General features: G+C 40.3%; 1 protein-coding gene across 1 annotated transcript; it reads left to right on the top strand.

Annotated features, from left to right (window-relative positions):
• Positions 1–8,377: 8,377 nt before the first annotated feature.
• On the top strand, positions 8,378–18,151 carry dph1 (diphthamide biosynthesis 1). The gene is made up of 12 exons (XM_036536921.1): positions 8,378–8,446; positions 9,984–10,133; positions 10,559–10,622; positions 10,794–10,915; positions 11,652–11,806; positions 12,451–12,572; positions 13,206–13,274; positions 13,914–14,070; positions 14,677–14,777; positions 15,334–15,412; positions 16,161–16,292; positions 17,974–18,151. The coding sequence occupies exons 1-12, from the start codon at positions 8,389–8,391 to the stop codon at positions 18,058–18,060; spliced, it is 1,296 nt and encodes a 431-aa protein (XP_036392814.1). The 5' UTR covers positions 8,378–8,388; the 3' UTR covers positions 18,061–18,151.
• The last annotated feature ends 456 nt before the right edge of the window (positions 18,152–18,607 follow it).

Below are 18,607 nucleotides of genomic sequence, written 5' to 3'. Positions count from 1 at the left end.
GAGAGAGCAGAGAGTGAGAGAGAGAGAGAGAGAGACAGAAGGGGGGGGGGTGTCTGCTTGGCCACCTTTTTTTCTTTATTTCAGTCTATTTGCAGTCAACAAGTCTCCCAGTTTCTCCCCCATTTTCCTCTTGCATGTACTCCAGTCTTGGCCTCTGACAGCCTCTTTCTGTGTCCTTGTAATACCCGACCCAGTAGTGTTTGCACAATGTTTTAGAGAGAATGGAAGGAGGGAGAGGGAGAGAGAGAGAAGAGAGAGAGGGAAACATAACTACATGATGTGCTTGGCTTATGGAGGCAACATTTAATCTCCACTGGCTCCCTCCAGGCTTCGGGAAAAAAGAGAGCGGGAGAGAGAGGAGCGAGACAAAAGGGGGGGGGGGGGGGCAGAAACTGCATGAAGGGAGACTGCCGACGTACAGCGCACACCGGCCACAAATCAGCGACAAGGGGAAAAATAATCCTCAGACCACATCGCCCTCTTCCTTTCATTTGTTCTCTCTCTTCTCCTCTCACCCTTTCAGTGTCCGGTTTCAGAGAGCCTTGAATCACCTTTGTCGGCTGTCACACAGGCGACGCACTGCGTCAGCAGTATCCCTGATGCCATCAGCCGTTGGCGTGTCTGTAATCGCTCCTCTTTCCCCAAGAAGCTGAGCCCCCTTCACTTTTCCCTCTCTCAGCATGACCCACCTGCCCCGCCCTGCCATCCTCGTTTATCACTCTCCTCTCGCCCGGCCGCAACAATCGTCCATCACCAAACCTCTAATATTAGACTTTGACTGCACCAGCAGCCTCGGGGAGAACCTGTAGAGCAGGCACACACGCAAATACAAATGCATACACATTCAAACAATCATACATATGCACACACAGCGACACAATATGCAAACGCAATCTTCCTGCAAGCCGAATAAAAATAGAATAGTCACACGCTACACATCAAGCTCCATTAATTTGCTATGCCTTCCTAATTTCAAAATTATTTTGATATATTCTAAACTTAGAAATGGCAGAGACACATGTAACAACAATCCAATCACATACTGATTAACACATAATATTATTTTTACTGTTATTAGTAGACATAATAATAATAATAATAATAATAATAATAATAATAATGTTAACTCTGTATAATGCATTTTACAATAATAATGTTGACACTGATAATGCCTACTGTTATCGCATCAACGTGTCTTGTGATGTTACCTCATAATCTATTAATGTGCCTATTATTATTATGGGGACAAGCACTGAGGGAGCAAGAATCCTGGTGTATTCTTTTTTCACCACTTAAAAAGGCCTCAAAAAGGGCCATTCACCATGGAAGAACATATCAGCAACAACATGGATTGGGGGATGTTTAATTAAAGAAACGGTTAACATTTGCAATGCAGAACAAGTGTTACTTGGCTCAAAGTCGTGGAGGGAACCTGAGTAGCCGGCGGAGATGCTGCTCGTGGCCCGGGAGAAGTCGGCAGGTCGGCCGAAACAGTGGGACACCTAGCAGATGAAAACCAGAGGAGGCAGCAGAGCGGGAGGGTAGCAACGGGTCACGCAGAACCCCGCTGGATTAGGAACCTGCGGAAAAAGCTGGAGGAACTCGGGAGAAGGGGGAACTGACAGATAATATGCCAGCACGAATGTGTGTTTTAGATAATGATTGAACATTATTATTATTATTATTATTATTATTAGTAGTAGTAGTAGTAGTAGTAGTAGTAGTAGTTGTTGTTGTTGTAGCAGTATTGTTGTTGTTGTAGTAGTAGTATTCGTATTAACATTTTGTTGCTTTCCGGACACACTTTAGCCAGGGTGGCTTTGATAGTTTACAGCTCATCCATTCATTCATTTGAGCCTATAGTGAAGCAATCTAGATTAAGCAGTCTGCTCAATGCAATACCTCTTCCCTACCCACGAAGGTAGGACCTGTGCACGGTAAAAGGTTACTTTAATCACGGCTGAAAGGAGGTCAGCAGCTTTGCCGGAACAATGGGAATCGCAAACTATATGGATTCATCCTTGGAATTCACTGAAAACAGAGAGTTTTCTCAAGAGAAAACTAGTCGGCGACTTTTCTGCGGCACCTTGATGTCAGGACAAGCGAGTACTCTATCCCTGAATGCCCCATTGTCCCCCTCCTCCAAGTACACGCTACCGTTCACTGATACACTGTGTCGGCCAGAATAACTATCAAAGTAGCCGTAATTAGTTGACCTTGCCGTCTTTGCAAAACAAACAAAATGTACAAATCGATGTTCATTTGCATCTGTTGATTCGTCAGCGACTACAGATGCACTGTCAGATGTTTCGATCACGTCTTTGGATCCAGATATGTAAGCTTTCCTATAACTGTAATTAGTACAAACGGCGTCTTCTGTATTTAGCACTGTTTCTTATTCGGAAAGTACCCATCCACACACAAAGCACGTATTATCTTAAATACCTTTAATGTGCTCTTAATCTTTTCAGTTTCTCATACTAATTTGGAGATGATATTGTTGATACGAATACAATGGCAGTTCCACTCTAAATAGAAAGGCAGGTAAACATGCATAGAGACAGTAGATACATATATTCAAATACACTCCAGCAGGCAAAGTTTGCACTGTAGCCCTGATATGGTAAACCAAGAAAGCTCCAAAAAGAGTATGTCTGAGCCCATGGATGCTCCTACTGGAAATCTAATCGAAAAGGGTGCTATACCAAGTAAAACTGATTGATTGATTGATTGATTGGTTGACAGGGAAGGTGTATCTTTTTCAAAGTAATGACTGACAAAGGTTTCATACAACAAAGGTTCCTTTACTGAATGTAAATCATGTATTGCTTACGAGTGTAATAAGAAACTTAAAAAACTTTTTTGCTCCCATGGCAAATCGAATGGTTCATTTTTTCCATCAGCCTTTTCAGTAGGTCTTTATATTTAAAATTCAATTTTGAACACAATTGCAGTTTTTGCAGACAGCACAAATGAATCACAATTCAACACATTTAAATGACAGCTGCAATAATTGCAGAATCAATCAGCATAATCAGTTGACATTGATAAACCATCTGTCTTAAATGCCGTTTTTGAGCAGTGATGCAGTCTGCTGCACCAGTATGAAGTCTCCACCAGTGGGCAGTCTTATTTAGTCACTGTGTTATTTAGCATCCTGTCTCATTTAGTCACTGTCAAGAAATGTAGTTTTTGCTCTAGAGGTTAAGCACAGCTACATGTACTAGAATGACATTACCAAATATATGTAAAACACCTGGAAAAAAACAAGAAATTATAAACAAGAACTGTATAGGACAAGTGTGAGAATGGCACACTACTGTTTATGTAAAATATTTTTTGATTTTATTATCATTTTAAAATTGTGGAATTGTGGAAAACAGGCCTAGGGCACAGCAGTGCATAACATAAAATGGTCAGGCACTCTCATACATACATTTTATGTGTAACATTAATGTTTCCTTCAGCGCTCTGTTCTATCCTGGGATACAGCTGCAGAAAGCGGTTTTACTTAGATGAGTGTGATATTGCACTTGTTCTTCTACATTGCAATGATAACCAGCCAGATAAATAACTGCACCATTGGATATCTCCCTCTCAAGTCTGGTTTCATGCTGCTTCCGCTGTGGCTTAGGGTGAACACTGTGGACTCACATAATTTTTACTCTCTCAGCCATACCCAGAGACACTCTGATGCAGGAAGTAGGAAGTAGGGTGTAGTACAAAATGAAGGGAGAACCATGAGAAATGTTTTGCTGTAGATATGGGCTGATAGGATGAAGACCTAGGAAACAGTTCAGTTAGTCTTCAAGTCAAGCAAGTAAGGACTTACTTATGAGAATTGCCAACTGGCAATGAATACCACATTCATACAGACACCTTTGAATGGTACTTCTTGACATTTTTTTATGCTGGTTTGTTTTAGAAATATCCAGCTGTTATTTTGGGATTTTAAATTGTTTCTCAAACCACTTGACAGACAGCCCAAGGTGGCAAGATACACTTGCATCCTCTTACTGGTATGCCTGCCATTGAAGCAGAAGCATTAAATACCCGCATAAGAGACACTACAGTTAGAACTACAGTTGGAACATGTTAGATTCAGCTTTTTGTGAAGTCTTTTATGCCCAATTCACAACTTCAAAGGTCAATGACTAGATGAATGCAGCCTTCGGAGAGTTTTCTTACCTTTCTGTTACCTATGGCCACCTATTACACCCCAGGTATTTAGAGGCCTTCATAACAGGAAGCCTTCATATGCGTCTTTATTGTTTCAGAAGCTTCCACTGAACTTCCAAATAGTAGAATATAGGTGTGGATTTGTTCTAATTCATTGTGGTATGATGTAGTAATTAAAGTAAACATGGTAACTGTCCAAGGTTCTGAAAAAAAAGCACGATAGTAATTCATGTATTGTATTAAATTTTTTTTTTAGGACTACATTTTTAAAGACTACAACATTAAAGGACAAGTACATTACGGATTGCTTACATTCAGTGAATAAATAATTTTTTGTGAAGTAAGTTATATAGAGTATGAATTCCACGTCACTCAATGAAAGGGTGAAGTGAAACTGAAGCCTTAGACCATCTAGTATTAGAAACATGTGACGCTGACACATGCTCAATGGAATGTTACTGCCTTTTTTCTGGGGGTTGAATTGTTAAAAATGGACAATTTTCACTTATGTCCAAAATTATATTGCCCCCACTGTAAAAGATGTACATAATCACTCAGCGAAAAAGGAGACCATCTCATACTAGCAGAGATGGGCCAAAATACACCATAATTTATTTTAATAAAAAATGCAAAATACTTCTACGGTAAATGTATCAAAATAAACTACAAAATACTGGCATGGAAAATTTATCGAAATAAAATACAGTATTTTGTATTTTGCAACTATAAAACTACATTTATCAAGAAGCATCAAGTGTACGTTTGTATTTAATTTAAAAGTAGTAGACTTCAACTTTTCTGCATAACCTTGCCTTCAGTTCTTCTCGAAGGAAAGTATCAAGTACCCAGTGGTGTTCAAGAGCAGCAACACATATTTAGCTAGCTAGGAATTATTGCAGTAGCCTATAACACATTTCCACTAAGTTTATGAAATGTCTAAAGTTAACAACATGCTGCAATTCTTAAAATTGCTTAATTTTTACAACTTAAAAGGTAAAAAAAAAAAAAAACAACTATATTGTGTATGGATGAATCAGATTACTGGATTACTAAACATCAGTGGATGAACCTATCGGGTGAACAGAGATGAAGCAGAGGGAGGGGGTTAATTAATATTTCAGTGTGTCCAGCTTCATCTGTACATTGCCTGTTTTCATTTGAATGTCAAAGAGACTTTGTAGAAAAATGATGGGTCTGTCATAGGAGGAAGGAGAAGTAGTTGATTTACTTTGAAAATACAAAAAAATTATGTATGATGTATCATGATGCAAATTACATTGAGATTTCCCAAGACCATCAAATAGGCCTACAAATTACAAAATACACAAAAGTATTTCAAACACGTCTATCAAATACATGTAACAGAAATATTTCCCATGCCTGAGCAGTAAAAAGAAGTGAAACTTTTTTTTTCTCAGTTTTACGCTTCACGAAATGTTGCTTGCTTTCCTCTGTGAACCAGATAGCAAAATGCACAATTTCATAGAACTAACTAGTTCAGACTAGCACAATCTCCTTTCCATTATTGCCCAGGTGCCTCAACCCGTTACTGTGGTGGATGTGAGGGGAAAAACACTGATGCTCTTAAGTTTGAATTATTATTTAAGTTCCCTTATCCTTTCATTTCGGTTGCTATCCAAGTGCTTTAAAGTCTCTATGAAGTTTCAAGCCCTGTGCCGTAAGCCTTCGCTATTGTGTTCATAGTACTTGGGCTGTGCATTTTTCTATTTAAAACTGACTTCTGCTCAACTCAATATATAAGGTGAATATGTTACACTCACAGACCAGTTGATTTAATTTGAATCGCATCTGCTGCATGCAGGTTTTTATATGCATGGCTGTAAGATACCAGGATATTAACATTCTAAGCTAATACTACTAAACCAGAGACCAATGTGGAGCGTGTGTGGCGTTGCAGTGACAATGTACTGCATCGGTACTGCCTGAAGTTTAATGAACAGGATTACACCCTCATTAGAGCTATGCAGAAGACATTTCATGCTATGTTTAGATGGACATGTTGACTCTTTTGCTAATTTTAAAAAAGGGCTGTGACAAAACATTTAATTTTCTCATCAGAATTTTTATTTACCTGTGTTAATTATTTCTGATACTGTGAACTACATGCCCATGATAGACTGTGTATAAATAAATGTGCCAACTTTTCTAGTATTTTTCCTAAATAAATTGAGCCCATTGAGAATAATGGGTAAGTCCTCTGTACCAAACCCAGGGTGGATGCTTAACAGTGAATACACAAAGAGAGAGTCATTGACTTAGATAAGGAAGGTTGGTAGGAATAACTCATTTCTTCTTTTATCATGTCATAGCATCGCTATGGTGATATTTGTCACCCACATGGGCTACACAATTCCTTCACTCAAAAATTTGTGCTAACTGAGACCTGAATTCTCTTTTGATTGATGATGTTGCAAGGCAATACAGGTTGATGTCACTGATTTTGTAGGTGATTTTACATGCATAGTTTTAAGGTGTGTATTAGTTTTGTGGTTTGACAGAGCGGCAGTCACCTCTTCTGCGTGGCTGAGTGCTGTCTCCTCTCAGGGGGCGTGGCCTGACTGTGATGGGCGGCCCACGCCGACAGCTGCAGGAGGAAGCAGTAATCTGCTAGAGCGGCGTGGGGATTTGGAGCGCGCCGCGGCCAGGCTGAACCGAGTGAACTCAAGTGGAGTGAAGTGCGGTGCTGTGAGGTCAGAGAGTCCAACATTCCTCCTGAGCTCTGTGTTTACACTGCTGGAGGAGGGGGCGCCAGGGGGGTGTGAGATGGCTTACGGAGGGGAAACAAATCGGCTACAACACAGCAGACCCCTCCATTGCAGCATATATCATATGTAAACTTCATTAGCTACTTTTTAGATTATTATCAAATCCTTGATGAATATTGTTTGACAAAACATAGTATGTAGCAGAGCAGAGTCTAGTAGTTTACTATGTAATTTGTAGGGCTCACAGAAGTGGAAGAAATTGGTTCTATTTTTCTGGGTAGAGATCGGTTTGTCATCAGAGTTTCCTCATCTCTCAGCTTTTAGGCCCCCAGCAGCTCATCAGGTGTGTATAGGTTGCTCAGATGGCATCGGTGGAGCTATGCCAGCTGGTGTTTACTTCACTGCAGTGCACTGAGGGGCTTGGGTACTGCAAATAGTGTGAATATCCCCCAGTCTCACAAACTGTGAAATGGTCACAACTGTAGTTCAAAATGTCCTGCACACACATAAATCCGTGGTCCATCTGAATTGACATGGCCAGCTTCACTGTGGGTCCCACTGCATACCACCAGACACCAGGACAGCCCTAACCACCTCCTCACCCCTTGTGTCAACTATAGCTCTTGCCTATGATGTGCTGGCATCACCTTGCCAATTTTAAACAAAATCATGGGACACTCTTAAATTGCAGGGAGTTTTAATTCTTCTGATGCTACCAAATACAGGGATGTATTACAATGCACACAGCCAAGGGAGCTGGTAGAGAAAAACTGATTATATACTGTTTATATACAGCAGTTCACAGATACAGGAGTAACAATATAGAATGTGTGATAGTGTATGCTGCTAATGAATGTATTTTTGGTTACCTCCTTTTATAACAGGAAACCTTTCTTTTGATGTCTGTGTATAATTTAAATATTTTCCATTGAGTCCCAAAAATGCTTTTGTGATTTTTTTTTCCGAAGATTACTTACAGGTGTGAATGAGGTGTGACCTTCATGTTTTGCCCTATAGGCTGTAATTGTACAAATCTAATAGTACTGTGTCCTCAAACAGACCTTGCTGTCAGCTGAGAACTGTCTCATTGTGGAACTGTACACATCCTGTCCCCGTACTGTCGCTATACTTGCTGTATGCACTTCTGTAAGTCGCTTTGGATAAAAGCGTCTGCTAAATAAATAAATGTAAATGTAAATGTAAATGTTTTCTTGAATTATTTTTGGACAGTCTGATTTTGCTCTGTAAATATTGATATTAAGATTAAAGTGTAACATCTAAAAGAACAGGCAGGTAAATATTCCTATATGTGCATTATTTTGCATATTTGCATGCTTTTATAGCTTATTTCATTTCCCTTTTAGTGTATGTTTTCTGATCCACTCCAACACACTAGGTGGCGGTATCCACCTTTGAGTTAAGGCGAATCAAGTCATAAAATCCACCGAACAAGGGGAAACGCACATGCTTCTGTTTGGAAAAAATGGAGGCTACTGATATTGAGGGGCAACGGCAAGTTGTGACGCCGAAAAAACCACAAGGTTGGTCGCTGTTTTTCTAGACTCTATTTTGTGACAGTTAACGATGTAATTACGGAATGCTGCATACAGTGTGTTGACTTTAATGATGCTAACATGAGTAATGTTAGCTGTTGGAACATGGCAAAGTTTTCAGGGTTCCTATCTAGTTCTGCATTTAAGTACTTCACGCAGCCTACCTGAACAGATTGATTTATCATTGACTAGGTTACTGGTCAACCATCGCCGGATCACAGCGCGGGTTGGGAGAGTGAATAGGTAGAGTGGTTATCAGACTGTATAGGCATTCATGGCGAGGAAACTGTATAGCAGCAACAGAGCTGTCATCTGTGTTACTCTTGATCCAACTAACTTGCACACGGTATACCAAATTTATATACCAATATACCAAGAGACTGGAGGTTCGTTACCTCACTGGCTTGTCAGCAAAGGCAATTACCTAGGTAGCCGATGTGAGGAAAGCTTGTTTAGTGATAGCATTGTTCTCAAATCCTTTTATGAACGCTGGTATGCATCTATCCAATAAAGATTAGTGCTACGCCGGTTGTCTTGCCAGTACATTCTCTGGCGGGATGCTTAGATGAGAATGAAATATGTGACAGCTGTTCAGATGGCCTGCTATTTGATGTTATAACCCTTTCCAAACAACGCCCTCTTCAGATGGTTGATAATGCGGGTAACTGAAGAGTTAGCGTTCATCACCCGACAGTATACTTTTAAAAGAGAAAACTGCCACCCGTCATTTGAAAATATAAAGCAACCCTGGTATGACAGTGTCAGCAGATGCCTCGTAATTTAGAATTTAGTGAGAACATAGACCCTTTAACTGTCAGTTCCAAGTGCACCCGTGGTCTAATAATGCACGTAATGCATAGAATGCACGCACGCATGTAATGTGGTAGACCAGAGATAATACAATTAAACACGTTTTTATATTTCGCTAAGAGTTCGTTGTCAGAACATTGGGGGTCTTTCAATTGTGTTTGTTATGTTGAAACATTATTTATACGTTAACATTGGTTAACGTAAGACAATAGTGATGATTCTTGGAAATGTATTTCCATCTGCATTATTAGATTGTATTTATTTAGACTTTATTGTACTTAGCTAAACTCACGTTTACTCATGTTTTATGATTTACGTGATACACATGGGTGGGTTCTTAAAAGATGTCTGGGTTGGTAAAACCACAGGGACAAAGAGGTAGAACTGCAGACAGCCAGGGTTTCCCTGTCTCACTGCTCTCAACCATGCTGTGATTAGCCAGGTGTCTGCAAGTTGCTTGGGTAACCACTAGAGTAGCACCTAGCCTCCAATGAATGCCCACTCCACTGTGGTGCTCTGTATGAAAAATAACCATTGGTTGCGTGCCAGTTTATTGACAGATTGCGTTCTGCTCTGTGATGAGCCTAGTATAAAATTGCCATTTTCAAAACAGCATAGCAGAAAAAGAGTAAAAAAAAACACTTTACAAATAGGGTTCCTGAAGAAGTACTGTCAGCACTGTCTTTTCTGATGTGAACACTTTGCCTGATCTTAGTTCGAGGGCCACGACGAGTGGCCAACCAGATCCCAGATGAGATCTTGAATGACCCACAGCTGCAGGAAGCCATCAGTGTACTGCCTAAAAATTACAACTTTGAGATCCACAAAACAGTGTGGCGAGTGAAGCAAGCCAAGGCAAAGAGAGGTGGGTAGAGCAGTCCTGTGGTGTGCCAAACTGTACTAGATATTGTAATGACTATAAGGATGATTAGGTGCACCAGTCATCTCTTACTGTTTTCTCTCACATTTTATGAATAGTATTTTTGCAAAGGGGGCCATTCTGCGTGAAAAGTCATCCATGATGTTTTGGATTTTACTGAACATTAGATAGAAAGATCATTTGGAGGAAGGATTTTTGACACAAATTTGATTTTTACATCTAAAAGCATTACTGAGAAATAATCAATAGAAGTTGGGATTTTCATGCCATTTTGGCCATACCCAAAGTAACTACAAGACACAATCTTGATGTTATTTGGAACTTGGAGAAAAGAATAAACAAAACTCAGGTTGTGTCACTGCTACCCCAACCTTGCCCCTGTGAATCGCCTCCATCTTCTCTGTTTTTAGTGGCATTGCAATTACCAGAGGGTCTGCAGATGTTTGCTTGCGTGATTGCTGACATCATTGAAAGGTATACTCGCACGCCAACTAGTGGAAAAATTAATGACAAATATCAGTAAATACATAAATCATAAATCAATACAATGATAAATAAGCACTGGATTATACTGCATTGATCAGGGAGATATGTGGATGGAGGTGGCATTGCACCCTGATAGGTACATTTCCTCTGCTTCACTAGGTTCACGGAGGCGGACACCATCATAATGGGGGATGTGACCTATGGGGCCTGCTGTGTGGATGACTTCACTGCCCGGGCCCTAGGGGCTGACTTTATGGTCCACTACGGGCACAGCTGCCTTGGTGGGTCCCGCGCACATTTCCCCTCCGAGCTGCAGCCTGTCACTCTCTCAGTATCCCTGTTCCTCTCATTCTCTATTATTCTGTAAATCTTTCTCTCAGCATCTCTTCCTCTGTCCCTCTTTACATCTTTCCTCCCAGTTTCTTTTCTTAATGCTGACACCATTTCAGGAGTTAAGAAGGTCTTAAGGGCGGGAGTGTAGCATAGTGGTTAAGGAGCAGGACTCGTAACTGAAAGGTTGTTGGTTCAATCCCCGCTGGGTCACTGCTGCTGTACCCTTGGGCAAGGTACTTAACCCACAGTTGCCTCAGTAAATATCCAGCTGTATAAATGGATAACATTGTAAAACAACTGTAACCTATGTAAGTCGCTTTGGATAAAAGCGTCTGCCAAATGAATAAATGTAAATGTAAATGTTAAGGGACTGTGACAACAGATAGCTTTTTCTATTCATTTCATTCAGAATCACCAGGACAGCAACATAGATGAATCAATGAAAACATCCTGCCTTCAGGTCTCAGATCAAAGTGGCAGAATTTTGTGCATGTATATGAATCTCCCCCATTATGTGTCTCAGACAACTCCCCAACGACTTGACAAGACCTGAAAGTTCAGGAGTAATTAAATCCACATTCACCCAATGCGAATCGTTCAGAAAGGATAAGGTTTGAAAGTGTTAATGAGTTCTCAGAGGCGTGATGACCAAAATGCATTATCCTCCTCTCTGTCTCTGTGTAGTCCCCATCGACTCCACCGCAGGTATAAAGATGCTGTACGTATTTGTGGACATCCAGCTGGATACGGCTCACTTCCTGGACACGCTGCAGCTGAACTTCACTCCCGGGCAATCCCTGGCACTCGTCAGCACCATCCAGTTCGTGGCAGCGCTGCAGGTTACTCCTGCTCCTTCATTTTCCCCAGCTTTTCTCCCTCAGCCCCGTACCTCTCACTTCCTTTCACCTCACATTCGCCAGCACCTCTGAACTTCTCAAAACGTAGCCAGTCCGACTCTCAGCGGTGCCTGCTTTCCTAATTTACGTCCTTGACATCTCCACCTAGGCTTACTCTGCTCTTACCATCCATGATAATCCTCACCTTCATGTGCACTGTATGTTTGTGTGAATCCCTGCATGCTGTATGTACATATGCATGTATATTTCACTGCGCTCTCATGCAGTTATTCCTAATTACTCATTTAGAAAGAAAAACACAGTTTGCCTCAAGCCATGTTCATTGCTGTATGTTTTCTAATCAGAATGGTTGAAATCCTGTGCTGTTTTAGAGTGTTAATTCTGTATGGTGGTATGTGTGGTCAGGTTTTTTGCCTGTAGATCGTATAGTATCATGTCCATAGGGGAAGAGGGCCCAAGAGAAAATCTTTTTTATGTTTTGATTTATTACTCTACCTCCAAGAGTACAGAATCTCCATCTTCCCTTGGTTTTTGATGCTTATTTGTTTTACTGTATTTTCCCTGACATCCCAGTCTGTCCTCTCTCTCTCTCTCTCTCTCTCTCTCTCTCTCATCTCCCTTCTCAGTCTGTAAGCGCAGTTCTGAAAGAGAAGTATAAAGTGCTGGTCCCACAGTGTCGCCCTCTGTCCCCCGGAGAGATCCTGGGCTGCACCTCGCCCCGCCTTGAGCATCCTGTCGACGCCATCATGTGAGAGAACCATCTCTGTCTCCTAGCCTGTGTCATGAGCTGTTTGTGGGTTTTTTTTTTAATAACCACCATGCCATTAGATACAGTTCCCTACGTATGTATTCATGCCATTATTGCAAAATTTATTCAGCAGAAACATGAAAATGGGTAACGTAATGATAGAGCAATTGTTATGGCCCCTATTGAAAAGTACTTTTACATGCAAGCAAAGTTTCTCCTGAATCTAATTTTCCAGTTAAGCTTAACTAAAAGTCCAGATTTCTGTATGCTCTTCCTAAAAGGCAGTCAGAACAATCATCATTGTAGAAGTGTGCTGCATATCCAATGTTTCACAGTGTTTACACACTTTCCAGTATTACACAGACGTTAGCATTCCAGCTAGGGAATGTCCAGGGTGAATAAGAGCTAGATGGAACATCTAAGATTGCATTTAGGCAGGCTTCTGTTAAACATGGAAACGCAGTGTGATCACACCCCTGCAGATGGGGGTATGGGACCCTGTGGTATCCCGGGCAAGCAAAACAATAGACCGATCCTGAGTGACTGTGTCACTATCCCCGATCACATTATGTCTTTTACTCTTAGGCCGTGTCTGTGTCTTCCTCATGCGCGTTTGTATGTCTCTGTTTATAGTTACCTTGGAGATGGACGGTTTCACCTGGAATCCATCATGATTTCCAACCCAGACATACCAGCTTACAGGTAATACCTGTAATGTAGGGTACATATGCTTTGGGTTACACAAGCTACATGTAAGTGTTTAATAAATCACATAATATACATTTTGCTTCACAGGGAAACAAAAAAGGAGGCACACTATGCCAGATGCCTGATGTATCAGATAGCATTGCTGGCTAGCTAATAACAGATGACAGTCTTGTTCCTGAAAAAAAAGCACGTGTGTGGGACACCACAGCAGTCTCTTCTGAAACCAACTGAAAATACATTTCAGAAAATATATTTCATAACTGATTTATTTTCTGAAATAAATGGCAGCAGCCTAATAAATCTAATATATTTCTATGCAGTAAAAAAATATAGGATTTGTAGTGAAAGCAGAGATCTGTAGAGTGTTCAAGTCACAAGGCTTGGCAAAGTATTAGATATACTTTATAAGCAGACTGACAAGTTTATTTAGACTGAATGGCCTGTTTTCATTACAAAACAGTGTATGATCTTATGAATGATGCAACACTGTTCGTTATTCATTTCATGTAAGTAGAGTTTGGTTTCACACCAGCAAACTTAAAGGGGGAAGGCAATAGGTGGGAAGGGCCTGTAAGAGGTTTACAAAGTGTCTAGTGCATGTGTGTGTGGTAATGTGTTTACATGTTCCTACAGGTATGACCCATACAGTAAGGTGTTCACGCGGGAGTACTATGACCATAAAGCGATGCGGTTGATACGGCAACAGGCCATCAAGAAGGCGCGCTCGGCCCAGAAGTGGGGCCTCATCCTCGGCACCCTTGGCAGGCAGGGGAGCCCCAAAATCATGGAGGTGAGAGACTTGGGGTTGTAGACTGTATTTTCAGGATTAAATGTACCTGAAATTTATGCCTCATGTGACAATCGCTGTCTTTTGGCTGTAGAAGGAAAAGGCTCCAATGCAGACTGGAGCTGAGAATAGCATTCTGCAGTATTTACCAGCATTTTACTGTGTGGCAACAGGTGGAAATCTGTGACAATTACAAGTCATAACAATTATGTGACTGGTGGCTGATCCAAGCTGACATAGGCTGATTGTATATGGCTAATACTATATGTAATTTGTGGAAACAGTTTATTTTTTGATAGTGTCCTATGTCTTTTGAGGCTATATACCTACAGCTCAGTGCAACTAATAGAGATAACATATTAGAGTAGAATAGTTTTTTTTTAGTTAAGGTACAATACATGAGGAATCCGTGGTTTGGAATTTGGATACAACCATGGGATCACAGAATGATCACAGAAAAAAATAATGTAGTCCAAAACTAGCTTGCTTAGATCCTGAATATTTTTGAACAAAGAGCTTTTTAGGGTTCGTTATGTTTATTTTATGTTTATTCAAAATGTGGGCCCCCCTTGCTTCCATTTCTCTAACTCTCTCTCTTGTCTTGTCTAGCATCTTGAGTCCAAGCTGAAGGCTCAGGGCAAGTCTTTTGTCAGACTGCTGCTGTCTGAGATCTTCCCCTGCAAGCTCGACCTGATGCCAGATGTTGACGCGTGAGTGGCAAACACACATGAACGTGTGCATACAAACACACTGCACATAGTGTACACCCATTGCAGACTGAAGCACACACCATTATACAAATTTTAACCATAATTGGTACCTGCTGAATTCTAGTTGATAAGATGCATGGACGTCCAGATCATAGGGCAATGACAAAGCTGTGGACTAGTAGTTAGTCAGCATCATTTAAGGTCAGGAAATATCTGAATTTGGCAGTATTTCTCAGATGCAAAATTGTATTCTACAATTTATTTTGCATTAGAGAAAACTATAGCTATAGAGTGGCCATTGAATGTAGTCAGTTGATCCATCTCAGATCATTTTTGCAAGTGGAGCAAACAGAGAACAGTTAGTCAAAGTAAAATTTATAGAGCAAATCAAAATAAACTTTGATGATGTTGCAGTCTGCTTATATATACCCAGATACTCAATACTGATGAGACAGTAGGTCTGCCAGAATTGCACACCATTGCAGTATCCATTCAGACTTGCAGAAGCTCCATATTTGGCTGTGTCTCTTTACCAAGCACTGTTCTTTCATGGTAGTTGGGTACAGATTGCCTGCCCTCGTCTCTCCATCGATTGGGGAACGGCCTTCTCAAAACCCCTGCTCTCTCCATATGAGGTAGGTATATCCTGGAGCCACATACTGTGAAAAAAATGAAAAAAAAAAATGAATATAGAATTTCACAACAAACATTAAAAATACAATTTATGTCAGAATACCTGTAATTAACAATTTACAATAATGTACTGTACCTATGCTAGCCTACATCAAATCGAGACATACCTAATATCACACCTAATATCATAGCCTAGCCTACCTTAATAATAATAAAAAAATGTTGTATGGGTACTCACCATTAATGTACACGGTTGAAATAACTCTGCTATTGAAGACTTTTCTGTACAGTAATCTTGAACTAAAATTAGGCCTACGTAGGATGAACACGATGATGATTGACAACTAATTATTTTGACGAAAAACCTCTCTCACACACAGTTCTTGCCGTGCAGTTATGACTTACTAAACGTTTTTACGTTTTCTTTACTTTTTGTCTACTAAGCGCATCGTCTGCAGCTCTATGCGGTTTCCGGCACAAGGCCGCAAAGCTCCCAAAAAATTCCCATTTAATTGTTTGTTGCCGACCCGCGAAAAATCGAAGCCACGATATGGAAAGCTGCGTGTGGGAGGGTCAACTGTATATATAACCAAAAATTACAGAACAGTAAATTATGCACACTGTGCCCACAGTAAACATGGTCAGAACTGAGTTTTTCACACCAGTAATGCCTAATTGAACTTAGTTCATGAGCCCAGGTGTATAGGACACTGTTGCATGTCACTGACATGGTCTCTCTCTGCATCACAGGCAGCTGTGGCACTTCAGCAGGTTGAATGGCAGGAGGTGTATCCAATGGACTTCTACGCCAATCAGAGCCTGGGGCCATGGACTACCAATCATCCTGACAACAAACCACAGCCTACCCGCAGACAGGCCAAAGTGAGTACAGATTCCAAGTTAAGCAGGTATAAGTGAATACAATCAAGAATGTGAGATCAAAAGCATGACAGTCACTCCTCTGCTATATACCCTGCGAGCTGAGTGGATAGCATGATTGAAATTATCACCAAATCCTGCTCTCAAGCAATAAGAGAACTCCAGCAGCCATTAAAAAATAACTGGCATATGAAAGTGGAAGGTCAGTGCTGGAGATGGTCAGTGGTGTTAGCTAGCCGGCTACAACTTTACAAGATATGCTTATAAACTTCTCTTGATTGCCTTCCTTTGCTTATATAAATATATAGATATATATCAGTTCTATTAAATGTTGAAACTTCATAGCACAGGCTATTCATGGGCAAGTGTGAGGCAACTTTTGGAGTTTAGACTGTTAGATTTGTCCATGTGGACTGAGTTAGTGAAGTAATCCTCAAGCGTACCAGGGTTGCTGTGAGCATTGACACTCTCCTGGTGCAAATTGCAAACACTTTAATATCAAGTAAGTCCTCAGGTATTATCCCAGCCAGCACATCCTGTGTACCACACCATTTGTTGCAACATATACATTCTGCTTGTTTGTGGTTGTGCGTGTTTTTTTCCTCCACAAAGCACTAGGTAAACCTTTAATTTTGTAGGTGAGGCTAGGGAGAGAGGGCATGAGAATTGAGGTTGTACACAGTGACATAAGAAGTGTTTTAGGGATAATTGTTGGTTCAAAGTGAAATTTTACAAAATAAGATTATGCACTTACACGCTGGCAATCTGTTTTAATAGTCTTTTGTATAAGGTTTGAGGTCTCAGATTATGCTGACACATAGTGTTGAAATTGAGCAGCCAGTGGGACAGCCTTCTGCTCCTCAGTATGCTTGAATGCAAAATTAAGTGTAAGGCAAGGAACAAAATGAAAATAATTATTCTGAGGTAGATTTTGAGTGGCTTAGTGACTGCAGTGATTCTAGTTACTGAGCCATCTTAAAAACAAGCTATATAGTTTTTGTTTTGAAAAATGAATGATTTAGTGTAGTAACTACCCAGATAAACCCAAAATGAAGCTGTTTGTGTCTCTTCTGAGTGTAGACCATGGCCTATATTTCCATAAAGAAAGCACACTACCTGAACCATGGTCTCCATCCAATATCCAGATGTCTGAAAAGTGTTTCACAGCTATCAGGTTTTTTGATGAGGTAGCTACCTAGCAGATAATTAGTGATAAGTCGATTAAGGGCCTGATGCATTAAAGGATTGTGGGCCTGGGGTTGTAATTTTAATTAGATGAACTCAAACAGCATTTCATCAGAACACATACTCTGAATATTTTACAGCTGTTAGAGGGTATTCAAGAAGTTTGGATTTAAGCTTGTTTTGTTTGGCCTCTTTTTTACAGCTATGCTTACGCTTATCGCATGTTAACAAAAATAACACAGCTGTTCACAATTTAAACACAGTGCTGGCAACTTTAATCCCACTGTTAATTTCACAAATACATTAGTCAGTTCTTACATGTGGTTAATGTTAACTGGTATGATGATTCATGTACAAACATAATACCTGATGAACACAGAGAGGTTTTGTGGCTAACAGCTAAAGTAATAAACCATAATTCTCGCTCAGGAAAAACCTCAGAAAAATTGATTATAGTACATATAAATTAACATAATGTGTCTTATTTTCCTCTCTACAGAAGTGTGACAGCAGCACAGCCCTTGCCCCCTCTCAGTGTGGAAATAAGCAGAGTGCCTGTGGTTGTCGGGAGGAGTTGCCAGGCTAGCAGGGATTCAGCTCTTACTGCACTTATCCTGTTCAACTGGAGAAAGTGTAACTCGCACATCAGATTTTATCTGATCAGACTTTTCCTGACAACGCACAAGAATCATGATATTTATAACTATTGTCATGAATCAGCTTTCGTCTTGTATGTTATATTCTTGGATTTTACTCATTTTAAACAGGTATGTAAAGTCTTATATGTCTTACTCACTGTTGGGTCAATCATTTCAAGTCAGATATGGAATTTAGGACAAATGGAATGTGATCCAATGAATAACATATATGCAAAGTGATACTAACTTGTGTCCTGAAGTGCTCTATCGCGTCCCTAGAGCTAGTTTAATTTCACATTTTCACTGCCTGTATCTCACAGTAAACTGTAAATGCTATTGTCATCAAGCACCATACAGATTTAGTTTCAAGATTTGTCAAATTTGTTAATCAGAATATGATTAACAATATTGCCACTGTAATATATTAAAGCTTAAGATGTATTTAAAAGCCATAATTCCTGGACTATTTGTTTGAAAACATCTTCGGTTTGTTTA

This window comes from Megalops cyprinoides, chromosome 9, assembly GCF_013368585.1.
Source record: "Megalops cyprinoides isolate fMegCyp1 chromosome 9, fMegCyp1.pri, whole genome shotgun sequence".
Classification (NCBI taxonomy): Eukaryota; Metazoa; Chordata; class Actinopteri; order Elopiformes; family Megalopidae; genus Megalops; species Megalops cyprinoides.
The sequence above is the reverse complement of the archived record's forward strand: the minus strand, read 5'-3'. Positions and strand labels throughout refer to the sequence as shown.